At 39.2% G+C, this 17,385-nt stretch overlaps 1 protein-coding gene across 1 annotated transcript in view; it reads left to right on the plus strand.

The window, feature by feature from the left end:
• The window catches only part of LOC115579627 (neural-cadherin), a 330,871-nt gene that overhangs the window by 89,589 nt on the left and 223,897 nt on the right, over positions 1–17,385 (plus strand). The window contains exons 2-3 of the mRNA XM_030413177.1: positions 14,236–14,433; positions 15,933–16,158. Coding sequence (XP_030269037.1) covers positions 14,236–14,433; positions 15,933–16,158 — 424 coding nt within the window. The remainder of the gene's footprint in view (positions 1–14,235; positions 14,434–15,932; positions 16,159–17,385) is intronic.

A 17,385-nucleotide genomic window follows, 5' to 3' on the forward strand; every position in this document is an offset into this window, starting at 1 on the left:
GTTTAAAGGAGGGAACAGGAATTGAATTGTGGTGCACACAACATTAATACATTGCAGCAAGCTGGGAGAGGTGAAACACCTTCACGAATCTGAAGTCCAGTTGCCTATGATAAAGCACTTAGCTGCTGTTTCATTTTTTGTTGATTGGTTGATCAAGAGATTGTTTCAGCTCTACTTGAAATTTAATAACTTTGCATACAATACTGCTTCCTTGTCTTGTTTGTTGTTGTGTAGAGTCTGTGTGAATTTCTGTCTTTGTACAGGAGTTGCATGATTTCACCTCAGGTTCATGCTGATAAAGTCAGTCAATTTGCAGTTTTCAACTTACAGGATCACGCTTTTTAAAGTGTATTATTTAAATTTTATCATATTTTTCAGCCAAAAGGAAACTTGCTTTTAATGGCTCACTGCAGCACCCTGGCATATCACGAGTCGGAAAAACCTACACAGTGCAGTGCAGTGTATTAATATTGTGTGCACACCATTTCAGTTCTGGTTCACTCATGTAAATTGCTTTGCATTAGATGACAGTTACACTGTTGGAAATGTTGCACTGTACATGAATAAAAGACACACACATTATTATTTATATACTAAGTACAATTGCCGTTTTTTAATTAATCGTTTTATTGTTTAAGCAGAAAGCATAAGAGTCACATCAGACGACAAAAACCTTGAATCTGGCTGCAGCAGTTTATGAAAAACAATGTACATGCACTGAAAAGATAAACTCTACTTGTCACCTCGTCATTGAAGGTTAAATGGCAAATGTTTGATTTGCCGTAATAAGAGTGAGTTTAGTTGCAGGTTTTTCAATTTTTAGGCAACAACACTTTTAACTAGATGAACTAGGAGTCAAAAGTCTAGTTAAGCGAGGAAGAAAACACTTGTTTGGGTTGAGGAAATTAAACATGGCTTTGGTTTGGGGGCTAGATTTAAGATTTTCCCCGTCAGTTGACATTTTGCTTTTAGCAAAATGACTAGGATAATATGAGGCCTGAGCTCACAGAATTTGAGACCGTCGGCAACTCCATCTGCACGCAAGCACTTGGCACTGTCTGAACAGCTGCTGCTTTTAAAACTTTCTCTAAAAAATGTTGCTCTCTCACACAGTATTTATCTCTGCTATACTCTAAATGTTGAGGCAAAGTGTGACAGAGACAGGAGACAAAAGGTTGCAATCCCAACTGAATCCCAGCAAACCACCAAGGACTTGATAAAGTCAGAGATCACAGAGATTACCTCAGCAGAACAGTACACACATACGTTGACCTGAACTAGACTGTTCTTAGTGAATTAAAGGATTTAGTAATTAATAGATTCTTAAATACAGGACACATTGTCTTCCTATTGTGCTGTGAGGTTTGCGTCACCTCAGGTATCAAGACTAATACCTTCTAACTGGAGCAACAGAGTGGAGGTTGTGAACAATAGCTTGTATCACAGTTGGTAAAACAGATGGTAAGTACAGTAATCTCAGGAAGGGATTGTCCAATTATTGGCTTTAGAAGGCTAATGTTAGATGTGTTGATGGAAACTTTAGCCAAACAGCAGTTCTTAATTGAGTTCTGACATTTGAGTCCTGTTTTTCCTTTATAAAAATTCCTTCGTAAAGACTGCCGTTCGATGCTTTTAATCCACCTTAAGGCAAAAATTCCAGATCAGAAATAGCTGGAACTGGAAAAACTAATGGTACAAATTGTGTGTGCATGACACAGACTAAAACAAAGATAAATGTAATCCTATCAGAGACTTTGGGTTGAAGAAAAAACAAAATAATTTGTCTGATCACCTGAAACACAACCAATGTTCTTCAATTTGGCAAGTTAATGACCAAGAAAACTTGACCAGGACACCTTTCAGGATGGAGGAGGAGGGATGGGACTGAAAAAGATGTTATCGCAGATTTCAATTAACGAAACTCACAAAAAGTTGACTGTGGTGAATTTTTGTCATCAAGATAATAGTGAATATTCTCACATGAATGAGGCTGTCTAGCTCGCTGGCGCACAGCCTGCCACCATGGCCTTAAGGTGTGGCTTGCACATTGTTTCCTCCAAGAATCAAGTTAAATTTGGATGCAAGTGACTATGGATTCCAACCTAAAAAACACAGGGAGATGAGGTCACCATTTATTTATTCTTTATTTGTTACAGGAGGATTTATGTTTTCTGATTAAAGATTTGTTGTTCTTCGCAAAAAATAGATTGTGATGCAGTGAAAATACTTTTTTTTCGGTACAAGTGATTATATTAGCACAATTTTAGTTTATATTTTAAAGTTTTAAGACTATTTTGCTGATAATCGGATAACAATAAAATAGCAATTAGGATAGGATAATCATGACATGAATTTCTTATATTGTCCCATGTCTATTTCAGACACAGCGGTATGTAAAAGAAGTGCCTTATTACAAGTCTTGTTCTATTCTTACCTCAGATTACATTTCTTCCTTCTCCTCCAACTTCAGGGATTCTCTGAACTTTATATTGTAATCTTTTGTCTCATTCACCTTTTCCTCTCTTAATGGTCGTCTCTTTGAGATAATTAAAAATATATGTCTAACTGCTTTTTGGTTGGGCCAATCCAGCATCAGACTGGTTAGACTTGTTTTACCCAGAAATGTATGAATTAAAATTCCTTCAATGTTCACATAAAATCACAGTCTTAAGGAATCTGCCTGTCTCTTTTCAGGGCAGCTGTATTGAAAATGCCATCTGAGAGGTAACTTAAACTTTAGAATTTGTAACCATGACAGCACCGTGATTTTACAAATGAGCAGCTTATTTCACTATCACTTAGTGTGAGCATTCATTTGCACTGGTCCTTTGGATTCTTCCCTTGGTTTGATATGGTATATCAGAGCTTTTTCAACACAGATTCTGTTGTGTCTGTAGACAATGCTGATGAGAGCAATGAAACTATACCAAAACATAACAATATGGCCTTAGAACTGCAGCAATGAGTTAAAAGACGCTAAAATACTGTTTAGCGCTGAAGGGAACTTCAAAGTCTGGTGGTTCCTTTTAAATGATGTTTGCTCCATTGTTAACATTAAAATATTGATGAGTGCAGTTTAAATGAAATTCTTCATTACTAATGTAAATGTGACAACTAATTGTAATATTGATTTCAATGTATCAATTGATAGCGAATACCATCACTTTAAAATTAACTGTTGCGCTTCTATGAATACTAGTGCAGTGCCCGTAAGAAAAGTGTATTCCTATAAAAAATAGTGGGAGGTTAAGCAGCTTTTTCATGGATGGCCAAATGAGGCTGTGTTTGAAGGTGGGACGTCAGGGATATTTAGGTTTGTTGTGAAATCCGATATGCCAGGGTATAATTGGCTGTTTTTGACTATTTTTGATTTTGCCATTATATTTCACCTTAAAAGCTATTTACTTGGTGTCATTATTTTCAGCACAACCTCACATGTGTGATTGTACAGTTCTTTTTTCATTTTGACATACTGTATTAACACAATGGACCTAAAATCACAAAAAAACATAAAATCCGAGTAGAAAAAGTTAGATTTTTTTACTGTGAAAACCACAAATATGTTTAACAAACCATTTATTTATTTTTTTTACTTATAATGCAAATATAAATTGTTGTTTGCTAAATTTGTGCATACATTTAAAAAATTTACAAAGTTTTATGAAACTATTTACATTTAAATGCAGGCAATGCTCAGGTCTGCCTGTGCTCCTTCCAGCTTAATAAATAGCTGGACTGCCTGCTTCACATTCAGCTTCTCCTCATTATTCTGACTCATTAAACAAAAAACCTACTCCACTACACACTAAACACACTACACCAAACACTACATAACACACTAACTACACACTCCACTCTCAATATCGCTGTCTACACACCGACCGTCGTTGCCTGTCAATCATCCGCCTAGGTCCCTCCCACAACTTCCTGTTCCTCAACAACCAAACTTGCTGCTTGGACACTTTCGTGACAAAAGCCCGTTTTTACCGTTTCTTCCTGCACCAGACACAAAGCAAACGTGACGGCAATGTTCGCGAAAAAGCGTGGCGGACATTATTTACCCTAGGTCCGGTTTTGGACATGCCGATGCGTCCGGTCCGTCGCCTCGGGAGGTGGGCCGTGTAGCTAGCGGCTAGCGGCTAGTAGCTAGCTAGCGGCTAGCTACACATGAACATCCACAGATTCCGATTCCACTTTGTTGTCCGCGCGTCTCCGGATCTCCTCAGACCCGAACAGACTCGGTCCGGACTCGTTTAATCTCATTAATCCACAACAGTCAGTGTAGATGCACAGAACAGAACAGAACAGAACGGACCAAACCGCCGGCAAAATCCCGTTCTAGCTCGCGCCGCTGCAGGTAATGTTACAATGCTCGGCGGAATTTGTAAAGCATTTATGAAATAATTTATTCACGGTATCATTGCAGTCCAAACAAATGCTTAGATGCACACCACTGAACCACGCAGCAGCCATGTTGAAAGTCTCGGATCAGTGTGATCCTTATCCGCAGAGATATTTGACCAACAGACACATACACACACACACAGACAGACAGACAGAGATTCCGTGCATTTATAGATAGATGTCTCTGCAGTCTACATGCCGACTTATGTGTGTTGAGCACAATATTGGCACTGTGAAGATTTTCAATTATGAGTAGCTGTCCTGGAAGAATAAGCAGCAAAACTATTGGCTAACCATTTGTATCATTTGCAATTAGTGTAAGAACTAAAGCTTGATTTTTTTCCCTCCCTTTCTCTCATCCCTTGGTTTAATTGGCATTTCCATGTAAAAATGTGAGAAAGTCACTAAGACGGCGGCAGCCTTCCATTTAAACAGATTATGGATGGAACAGTTACCAGTGAAATGTTTTCACTTAAATGGAACTCTTTTCTTCAGAGGCTAAACGACTGGAATAGTTTGTGCTGCATGTTAGCCCAAAATAAGAGACAGCGAGAAAGAGGGGAATGAGTGCCTTCGCTACTGTCAGCACAATATAGAGCAGGGGAAGGAGAGAGATATTGAGAAAATGAGGTAGTAGTGAGGAGTAAAGGTGCTGATTGGGGTCATCAGAGTTGGACAAGGCAGAGGAGGAGGGGTCCATTTGATTCATCAGCTATTAACTTGACATTTTCTAGCTACATCATAGTGTTGAGTACACATACATACTCACTACTAAATATGTGTTTAGACACAATATGCAAACACGCATTTACATATAGACATGCGGAGACAAAGATATTCATCAGGAACATCTTTAGGTTCCAGCAGAAAAAAAAGAGTTCTTTCTTCTATTACTGTGTTTTTTCACACAATATAATGTTGAATCAGAAACTGTATACCACTTATATCGGGCTGGTATGTGCCTTTGCACTTTAACTGCATCGTATAACTCATAATTGTGTTTTTACATAACAGAGATAATAGAAGCAGTTAAGGAAAGTATGTGTCCTTGTAGAGTGTGCTTGTGTTTGTCACGTGTGTTGTAACAGCTCACTGAGGTTTTCATGATTAACTATGGGTCCTCGATGATGATGTGCTGAAGATTTGCACTTGCCAGTAAGTTGGTGCAATGTTTGTAATTGCCTTCGTAATGCACCCTGCTACAAAACAATTCCTGCATGAAGTAAAAAATCAAGTGAATCTAATGATTAACAGAATTGACACAGATAGACAGAGCACTTCACACCAGAAATTGTGTATTTATGGTATTTGGTATCTGCTGTAATCCAGAATAATCTACAGTGCACTATTGCTCATTGTTCATCATTAAGACCATGAGCGTCAGTGAAAGTAGACAGATCTTGACAGTATGTGACCTTAAAGTATACAAGTTCAGCCATAAATATAAATTCAGTCACTATCCACTCACCCTCCAGCAAATAGAAGGTTGGGTGAATTTGTGTAGTCCATAAAACATTTCTGGAGCTCCACAGCAAACAGCCTTGTAGCATCTCCTTAACAACTGAAGTAACCATGGATTAGTTTTATAGTGTTAAAAAAAAAAAAAAAAAAACTCACACACACACACAGACATACACACACGCCGAAAAACAACATATAATGGCTCCATACAGTTCGTCTGTCAAAGGCCTTCACAATTTCAAAAAAGTGCAGTGAGCACCACATCTGAAATGGGTACAAGGTGTAAATATTGTCTTTTTTAAATGAGATTTTCACTTGTGATACTTGGATTGTGTCAGGTGAGCTGTATGGAGCCATTTAATATACACACATACATATACATATACTCCTTTTTCTAATCAGGGTAAGAAAACCACAGGTTTTGCCAGTTACGATTTTTTACGCTTACAGGTTAACTATTTTATTGGATACAATTTTCAAGGAGGCGCACCATAAACTTTGCACAATAAAAAATGTAAAAGATAGACCAAAACATCAGATCCAACCAACCAATGATGGGATGAGCCTGTCACGATAGACGTTATATTCGTCCAGACGCCCAACCCTATTGTGTTCATAACAGAAATACATTAATATAAATAGAAAAGAGCAAGCATAACTTTTTTTCATTTCAGGTGTTTGTGCATAAGGTCTTAGGATTCAGCACATACTGTATGTGCTATAAGAACAAGATAACAAGATAGTGCTATGCGAAATTGAACTTGTTGTAATGCTTGGACTCACAACCTATTGGAGGAAATGAGGTTGGTGGGCAGAGAAAAGCATCTGTAGCACTATTAGTAATTGTGGGTCCTGCTGTTTCAAGGGATTGCAACATATCATTAGATCCAGTGAGATGCATTAGTGTGAGGGATGGTAATAGCACCAAGCTACATCTCCCTATAGTCCTTCATTAGCCACTAATCCACCTATGATTGTTATTAGTGAATGGTGTGTGTGTGTGTGTGTGTGTGTGTGTATGTGTGTGTGTGTGTGTGTGTGTGTGTGTGTCTGTGTGTGTGTGTGTGTGTGTGCCTGCGTGCGTGCGTGCATGCATGTGTGTGTGTGTGTGTGTGTGTGTAAGAAGCATTTTGGTGTAGTAGTCTGTATATTAGCCCAGTGATTTATTATCTGGGTAATGCCGTCCCTTCTTCCCCAAAGCTGCTTTGTCCTTTTGCCAATTAATTCTGAGTCTGTTACGACCACAGGGAGAGAGGGAGGGAGACAGGGAGATCATCAACACATACATTGGTTGAACTCCACAGTCAAGTACAGTGCTATATTTTTTGTAAGATGTGGCTGGTTAATTTTGCTCTTCTGTTTTCTTTTGATGTCTCCTCATGTTTTTCTTTGCAAAGTTCGCCCGCTCCTTTTCTTCTCTAATGCCATTCATTTATGCAATTGCTTGCTCATTGTTTTCATTGTTCTTCCCTTGCTTAATTCTTCCATCTTCCACTCTTCGTTGTCCTGCGGTTTTTATAACAACCTCAGGGTCATTTCTCATGCTCTGGATTTCATTCTTAGTCCTGTTGATGAAACACTTAACTAACAACTAGTCACTCAACTCATTTGTCTTGTTGGGCTCTATATTACTTGATTACACCCACTTATTCTGAAAACACTTAATTTTCTCCTGCTCTGTTCTTGCTATCCACCTTCCATCCTTTCAACATTTACAGTACACTCATTCACACAAATGCATCTTCTTGTCTCACTACTTACATTTGAAATGACAGAGAACATAGGAATATGCAGTTATACCATTTTGTTAAACAACTATTCCCAATAAGAATCTGCCAATCTACCAAAATAGATGCAGCTGAGGGAAATCCTCTGGCTCCAGCCCTGACATTACTCCTCTGCTCCCCTGCTGTGACCAGCAAACACTGCTGTGCAGCATCTTCTTTTTGTGTGTTTGTGTGTGTGTGTGTGTGTGTGGGGGGGGGGGGGGGGGGTTAGGGACCTTTTTTGATTCTTATGATTTTGCCCAGCATTGGTATGATTGCTGTTTACTACTGGTGCAAATCATGCAGCACTGATTATAATTACTAGTTGAGATTCAGAAATCACCATGTTTGTCTTGTCCATGTAGCACATTCAGGGAAGATGGGAGCGAGATAACAGTTGAATAGTAACATCCAAATATAACATCCGATTCATGCTGTTTTTTTATTTTCTTATTTGCATAACACCTAATTGGTGCTCTTCAACTTGTATTTGTTGCACAAAACGTGAATTCCCCGGCAGAAGTTTTCCCTGTTATTTCTTTACATTTATTTTCTATATTTTTTTTGAGTAGTCAGTATTGCCCTTTCTCAGCCGGTCTGTACTGGCTGCTAGGGACCACAGCCACTCACCAAGGCATTCGGTGTGTCTGTGTTTGACAAGCCTGCTCAAAGTTCCTAAATGCCAAATTGAGCACCGCTAGTGGACTCAGTTCAGCACCAGCAAGTTAGACCTACCAATTTACTATGTCTTAACACAACAAGTAGTTGTTTCCTGACATCTAATGAGACTGAATATTGTATATTAAACTGAAATCTTCACTGTAGCTACTATGCTAAGAGTGCAGTAAGCACCACATCTTAAGTGGGTACAGGGTGTAAATATTGGTTTATATATCATGTTTAAAACAAAAGAAACCAACAATACTGGACTCTACAATGACAGAATATTGCTTTTTTTTGTACATTTCTGGAAACTATGCCTCAGCCTAACACCAGATGTGGCTAAATGTATCTGCTTAACCTCCTGAGACCCAGGAAAAAAAAAGTTTTTTAATTACTATTTTTTTTTTACATAAATTTAGTGTTGGGGTGGTCAAAAAAATATTGCAAAGAAAAAAAAAAAGTAAACTTAATTTATTCAAATTTTACAGCACGTCCTCTGTAGTGGACAACGGGACTTACTTGTTCTCAAATGTGAAACATTTAAAGGCTGAGTATGTACATGGAAAGTTCCACTGGAATCATCCAGTACACCAAATACAAAGCAAATAGCAAAGGTAGATTTATCTTTTTGTAACCATTACACCTGAACTATGGAGGACCAAACCTGACATAAGTATAAATAAATACATAAATGCATAAATAAATACATAGATGAATACATAAATAAATGCATAAATAAATGTATACATAAATAAATGCATAAATACATAAATAAAAGAATAAATAAATAAATGCTGGAATAAATGTATAAATAAATAAATAAAAGTATAAATAAAAGAATAAATGTTTTTTTTATTTATTTCTACATTTCTGTTCACCTACATTTATTTATTTCTGTATTTCTGTTCACCTACATTTATTTATTTCTGTATTTCTGTTCACCTGCATTTATTTATTTCTGTATTTCTGTAAATGAGGAGGTAGGAGGTCCTAACCTCAGTCAAGAGCATGAATGGTTACAGGAGTGTGCTCGATGAGTGTCTACTACTTCTGCCTTACTAGCAGCGCTGATTCCTGTACACTGTACAGGAATGTTGCTGGCTACCAGCAAGCCCACTCAGCTAACTGTTAGCTGCAGTTGTTGACATTTGTTCATGTAGCTCTGGTTTAGTAATGAATTTGACTGGCGTTCATTTTAACTTGCGAGGGTCCCAGGTGTGCTGGTGGTGTGGTTTGAGAATCCCGTCTGGAGAGAGAGGGGTCCTCAGCCATGTCCGCTAACCAGGAAAAACATTCTGCTCATCGCTCCAAGTCATGTATATGTGTATTCTAGACGAGCGCTACAGAGCACAAATTGTCCAAAAGCGCATGTTGTCGGTCTCATATCTTTGTCGTGAATCTCTGTACTCTCAAACAACTCCTGTGTGGAACAGTATTAAGCATTTGTTCATGACGAGCGGCCCGAGAGCGGCGTGGAGACCCCGGTTAGCTCTTATGTTAACTGCTCGCTGTAGCGCAGCGTCCAGGTTACCTTGTGACACCGGTTACCATCGGGTATTTTTCATTCTGCACTGCGTTCAAATGGTTACTTAAGCCATCGTTCCGAGCCACATACGTCGTTATTAAGCTGAAGCTCAGTCAGTGTGAAAACTGTACACTGTCATACAGCCTGCTGGTCAAACAGTCTGCAGAGTACGTTGACATCCAGCCCGAGCTCAGCGTGTGGTCAATCTGCTGTGGCAAATCGTGAGACGTCCAGATCAACCTGTGATACAAACACCAGTACTAGCGACAATGGTTCATAGGAAAGCCCAGACATGTATCTCACTTTCGGTGGTAACAGCTGTCAACAGTTAACCTGGACACTACGCTCTCAGTGCTACAGCGAGCAGCCAACAGCTAAAAGCTAACTGCTGACAGCTAACATAACATCTAACAGCAGACTCCATGCCGCTCTCGAGCCGCTCGTCGTGAACAAATGCCTAATGTTGTTCCACCCATGAGTTGTTTGAGAGTACAGAGATTCACGACAAAGATATGAGACCGACAACATGCACTTTTGGACGACTTTTGTGCTCTGTAGCGCTCGTCTAGCAGTGGTTTGCAAGTCGCAGCCCCGGCATCTCCGTGTGGGTACAAGTGTTCAAGCCACGTCAAAGCGAACACACATATACATGACTTGGAGCGATGAGCAGAATGTTTTTCCTGGTTAGCAGACATGGCTCACCAGACAGGATTCTCAAACCACACCACCAGCACATCTGGGACCCTCGCAAGTTAAAATGAATGCCAGTTAACCTGTCACACTGGTCGAGGCCATTAAGCTAACTGGAGCTGGTTTACAACGTTACAGAGAGCGAGGCTTGGGATCAGGAATCGTTTGCTTTTGTCTGGCTCTCCGATTTGACCAATCATGCCCTTGACTGAGGTAAGGACCTCCTACCTCCTCATTAACATATGGACACAGAAATACAGAAATAAATAAATGTAGGTGAACAGAAATACAGAAATAAATAAATGTAGGTGAAGAGAAATACAGAAATGAATAAATGTAGGTGAACAGAAATACAGAAATAAATAAATGTGGGTGAACAGAAAGTGGCACAGAGCTCGGAGAGCAGACCAGAGCGTTGCTGTCGGCGCTGCAGCCCCGGCTCTGAGCAACAGGCTGTTCTACTGTTGTGCTAACTGTGGCTAATGCTCCGTGCTCTGCGCCCCGGTACTACTACCACACTCCATATGCAGAACCAGATACACAGAGACTTGGGCACATCAGGAGAGAGCTTGAAGAAAAGTCTGCGAGGTAGTTGGACTCTGTGTTGTCCAGAGACGGCCGGCACACACAGGTCCTAAAATGGTGTAATGTGGCTGGTAGTGATGGCTCGGTCGCGAACGAATCAGTTCGAACGAACGACTCTTTAACGCGAACGATCTGACCTGATTCCCCGTTTCACTTCTCTCTAGTTCGTTCGTTCTCACAGACCAGTCACTGTGTTGTTCACTGTTTAGTTATCAGAGTGGTGAGGAGGACTGCGAGCCAGCCAATCGTATGCTGGGTCTAGGACACTGTCGTCGAATTTTAGCCAATGAGAACCGTTTACATGAAAAAAAAACAAAAAAACCCATTTCATTTCGTTCGTAGCTCTCGTTCTCGTTCGGTTATGATTCCTCTCCTGTCATTCTCGTTCAGTTAGTCACTCGTTGTTGGCTAGCTAGCTTTAGCTGTTAGCTGCTAACTGTCGTGTTGTCTAAAAGTACACATAATCATGAAGTTGCAGCTATGTATTTGCCATGAACTGCAGTGTTATGTTGACCGTTAGCATGATCGTTTGAGAACGAGGAGCTCTCGTTCTCTTTCGTTCACTGATTCCTCTTCTGTCATTCTCGTTAAGTTAGTCACTCATTCTTGGCTCGCCAGCTTTAGCTGTTAGCTGCTTACTGTCGTGTTGTCTAAAAGTACACATAATCATGAAGTTGCAGCTTTCTATTTGCCTTGAACTACAGTGTTATGTTGACCCTTAGCACGATCATTTGAGAACGAGGAGCTGAGAACTGTGCATTAAAATCACAGCTGAACGACGTTGTACCGGAAGTGCGACTGAACAAACGAACGAACGAACTACATGAATGAGTCATCCTGCCGAACTGACCGACGGGAACTGAATCTCGACATCGAACGATGAAATCCACCTCTAGTGGCTGGACCGTCCAGCTCCGCCTTCCCCCAGGCTGCTGCAATTACCTTCTCAAATGATATGCAAACCACGCTCTACTTGCCCCTCCCCTTAGGCCCCTCCCTCTCGACGCCAAAACAGTGACAGAAAGTTGAAACTCAAAATCAGTGACACTGAAAAAAAAGTGACATGAAGAAAAAATCTGAAGATTGTCACTGAAAAATACAAAAAAATCCCAATAAAATAAAATGATAAGATTTTCGGATTTGAATTATTTGAATTACTTTCTTTTTTCAGTGCCAATACTTGTTTCAATGCCAATACAACTGTTTTCAATACAAATGTTTCAATGACAATGTTTCTTTTTTCAGTATTGGTTTTGTTTTCAATGCCAATTTTTTTTTTTGGATGCCAAATTTTAAAGTCACCGTTCTGGCTCCATACATAACATTATGACCACTGACAGGTGAAGTAAATAACACTGATTATCTCTTGATCATGGCACCTGTTAGTGGGTGAGATATATTAGGCAGCAAGTGAACATGTTGCTGTCAAAGTTGAGGTGTTAGAAGCAGGAAAAATGGGCAAGCATAAGGATTTGAGCGAGTTTGATACAGGCCAAATTGTGATGGCTAGACGACTCATCATACCACAGCGCACCTGCAGGAGTTTCATGATGTCCATGCCTCTATGGGTCAGGGCTGTTTTGGCAGCAAAAGAGGGCCAACACAGTATTAGGCAGGGGGTCATAATGTTATGCCTGATCGGTGTATGTCTGAATCTCACTCAATGATTCTATTAAGAATCCTCTCTGCCTCCGTCATAGAGCCAGTGGCGTGCGCAGACTTTTTGAAGGGCAGGGGCGAAAAGAAGGGCACTTAAGCGCGCGTTTTGGCTCCCAAGAGGGCACTTTAGCGCGTGCTTTGGCTCCCAAGAGGGCAGTTTATCATGTTTTAACCAGCCAAGGGGGCAGTTTAATGTGTTTTGCCAACCAAGAGGGCACTTTGGCATGCTTTTTTTGGCTCTCAGGAGGGCACTTTAGCGCGCGTTTTGGCTCTCAGGAGGGCACTTTAGCGTGCGTTTTGGCTCTCAGGAGGGCACTTTAGCGCGCGTTTTTCAACAATTGGGCCACGAGGGGGGGCGACTGCCCCCCCTGCCCCCCCCTTGTGCACATCACTGCATAGAGCTGTCTACTGAACAAATATGAAATAAACATAAGTACAAAGTCCTGACGTCCAGTACAGAGGACATTTATAAATTAGCTTTTTTTCAAATGAAAATAAATAAGCTCAGCTCTGAAAACTCAGTCAAATATTTCTGAGATGTTTACTTACTTAAAACTATTGAAAAATAACTTCTTTTTTTTCAATTATGAATATCATGCATACCTTTCTTTTTTCCATAAAATGTGCTTTTTGGGACGGTGGCCATTTTGAAAAGTCATGCACAGGCAAGTTGGCAAGGCCAAACCCCCCAAATGTGGTGTCATTTTAAAGCTCCAGTTGTCCTCTTCAAGGAACAACAGGACTTAATAGAGTGACATGTAAACGTAATGTCCACTACAGAGGACAAAAATGAATTGCTGGGTCTCAGGAGGGGAGTGAATTTGGCTGAAAGTCTGGATGATATCTGACAAATCTGAGGTAATTCACTACACTTTTCATACAAAGGGGGGTAAACTTCCCCTTTTCTGTGATATCATGTTGGGTTCAGGAGATATGACGCAAAATCCATAATTCAGTTATGGCAGAAAGTAAAATGTTAGCAATGACCACCATGGCCGCCATGGCCGCCATGGCTATCCATGCTGGCCTTGTGGTGTTTTTTGCAATGGCTCCATCTCTGAAAATGATCAGGGCTCCAAACTGTGCAAGTGTACCAAGTTTCATGCTTTTTATGAAAAGGTGCAATTTTTTCCCCCATGTCATCTGGACAATGGCAGAGAATTGTGGAAACTTTTTTTTTTTTTTCAACAAATTACAAAAAAAAAACACATCATTTGGTATAAAATAACTTATATTTCTTTATTGTCATTCAAATTGCACCTTACAGTGCAGATCGGAATGAAATTTCAAAGCAAAAAGTTTTTTTTAATTATACTTGGTGTATTACAATGGTTTATTTAATATTATTCCCAGAAAACAAAAACAAATAAATATTTCAACAAATGTTAAATCATTGTTTGACAACCTTATCAGACATTTCCCAACCCTATCTTACCTTCTCTTAAATACCGTCTCCTCTTTCTTTTTTCAATCCCTTTTCAGGTCCAGAGTGGTACTTGGTCAGAGTGGAGTTGACAGTGACTGATGTAAATGACAATATCCCTGAATGGAGCATGGTTCCTGCTCCCTACCTTGCTGTGGTTTCCCCTGAAGCCTCTGCGGGCTCACTGGTCTACAAGCTCCATGCACAGGATGGGGATGAGGGCAACAATGGCGAAGTTGAGTACTTCCTTTCTGATGGTATGTTATTTCTTCTTCTGTTTTCCTGCATGTCGTCTCATTCAACATTTTGTTTCCAAAAAAAAAAAAAAATGTTCTTTTTCTGACTGTTAACCACCTTTTGTGCACCAATTCTTGGTTTTGCATCCATAGACAATCATTATGACATGAAAGGTATAGGGTTTACTAGTAACATTACTTTAGTTTCTAAATAACATGAACAGTTTGCTTGGTTTTCAATGAGTATTTCATCATCGGTGTGTATGATCCAAGACAAATAAACATATCATGATCAACACTTTTTTCAAAATGTTTTCTATGATGCAGGATTAAGTGTGTTTCTGGTACTTCAGGTCAAATTTAAACCTCTACTGACCCAGTAAATATGTTACACAAACGTAGTTATTTTACAGTATAATGGAATACATTTCTACACATTGCAAAATAATTGCTTTTCTTATTGTCTACCATGTAATAATTTTGTCTGTCCATTTTGGAATCTGTGAAACCACTGTCCATTGAAAGGAGGTCTTCCACTTTTCTCTATGGGGGTGACAGAGAATGAATTGACATTAAAACGTAGCCTACAAGTAAAACAAACATTGATTACAGTTTCTAGACTGAGCTTTTCAGCTGTTATCCAAAAAAAATGGAAATACCCCATGCACAGCAGTGCTTCTCTTCTGTGTGTATCCAGTACAGGGCAAATCACATCAGGAGCAAATCTGATGAAGCTATGTGCAAACAACATTGCTTGCTCCTTCTTGTTGTTAATGTAACTGTTAATATCATTAGTATGTGCTGGACTATAGGTTTTCAGTTGTTTAAGTGATGTCATTTCAATTAATGTGTGAATGCAGGATTGTGTGATTACAATATATTTCGCCAGCTCTTGAACGCAACAGTGTTTTCTTGCCTCGCAGTCCTTTGCCCTGGTTAATTCTGAGCTCTGACCTAAGGAGCCTTTTATGTGTCCAGAGGTAGTTTTGTGTCTCACTATTCTTTTCTTAAATGCCGAAAGTATTCTCATGATGAAACTACAGAAAGAAATCCTGATGAACTGGATCAAAATCAAGACAGTTGTACTCATTACAACAAAATCCTTTTCATCTTTGTAGTTTATCTGCTCATTATGCTCATAATTCTTGTTGCCTTTCTACTAATATCTGGGATTTATCTACATCTACAGCTACTGAAAAAACATAAATTCTTGTTTCTCTCAAATTACTTCTTAATGTATCATTTGCCCTGTCAACATTTTGGGTCATCTATAATATATTAAAGATAATTATGAACCTACGCTTACTTTTAGTTCATTCTCTACATTACTTTCATCTGCATATTGTTTTTATTTTATATAACTTGACTGACATTGACATTGATCGATTGCTATTCATATTATAGTCCACAAATCCAAAACATTTTTACCTGTGATCAGTGATGCATAAGACCCATGCGGATTATGGCCTCTCAATGAAAAGTGTTGCTCCAAACAGCAAACATATTGTTATTATCTGCAGGTGGTGATGGTCGTTTTGAAGTGGACAGGAAGAGCGGCCAGGTACGAACTACAGGCCTTCCCCTGCAACAGGACAGGGAGTACCTGTTGACAGTGGTGGCTGCCGACCGGCTGGGCAGCCGCAGCGCCCCTGCTGTCATCTCTGTGGTGGCAGGAGCCCGGCCACCACAGTTCACCAATGCCTCCTTCACCATCGCTATACCAGAAAACACCCCTGAAGGACAGCCGTGAGTTAAACATACGCACACAGGGAAAGATAAAAACACCTTTTCCTACTTTCAGAATTATCAACCTGAGTATATACAGTCTGTTTAGCTTTTTAATACACAATTACTTTTTTAACCTGATATTTTCTGTTTGAAATCTATATGAAGGGGTTCATCCAATTCCTGTATTCACACACTTGTTCACACAAACATTTCTCTTTCTACCACAGACATGATTGAAATCCATTCAGATGAACATTAATTTTACTTTGCCTGTGTTTGAAAAGATGAACTCATTCACACATGCCCACACATCTTTGTGTTTTACAGCCTGCTAAATGTATTTCCATATTAGAAACATGAAGATGTGTAGCACAAGAGAAAAGGCATTGCCTTCAAGTACTTATTTACACACATACAGAGACGCAGATGCAAGCTGACACACCCGTGTACACACGCACAAACACATGGCCTTAGGTCCAACTAAAGTGTTAGTTATGACTGGTGTCCTTGGATTCTTCTCGTTTTTCGCCTGTAGTTTCTTTTTTTCTATTCGACTGACACATTTACCGATAAATCGGATATTTCCGTGCGTTTTATGTTGATTTCATCAGGAAAGTATGTAAGTCAAATATGGTATGCCAATATGCCCAACACAAATTCAAGTAGAGATTATTTACTCATTTTTTGTGTATCTATCTATCTATCTATCTATATATCTATCTATCTATCTATCTATATGTATATGTATATGTATATATATATATATATATATATATATATACATATATATATATATATATATATATACACTTAAAAAAATTAGTAGATAAAGTAATCTCTACTTGAATTTGTGTTGCTCCTCAAGCGTGTATGGATAATTCCATCCTTTATTGTTTGTAAATGTAACTGTGACAAGCTAATAGTGTGTCATTTATTTTATGATTAATTACAAACAGCTTGTAATTGAAATTACCAAAAATAATCATTTAAACCCCTTTTTTTAAGGTGTATGAAGAGTAAATGCTGATGTAATGTACAACATTGGAAATCAGTTAGAAGCAGTTCTACATTAGTCTGATATTTTGGAAATTATCCAGATATATTATGGCTGAGTTTAAGTCATTTTTCTTTATAGGTTATTTATACTAATGGTGTTCTGATCAAGATTTTTGGGGCCGATCACCGATCACTTGGAAGGCACTCGGCTGACACTGCTCAGAAAGATGTTTCTTCATTTTATTGTCA

The sequence above is a fragment of the Sparus aurata genome, chromosome 4, assembly GCF_900880675.1.
Source record: "Sparus aurata chromosome 4, fSpaAur1.1, whole genome shotgun sequence".
NCBI classification, from domain to species: Eukaryota; Metazoa; Chordata; class Actinopteri; order Spariformes; family Sparidae; genus Sparus; species Sparus aurata.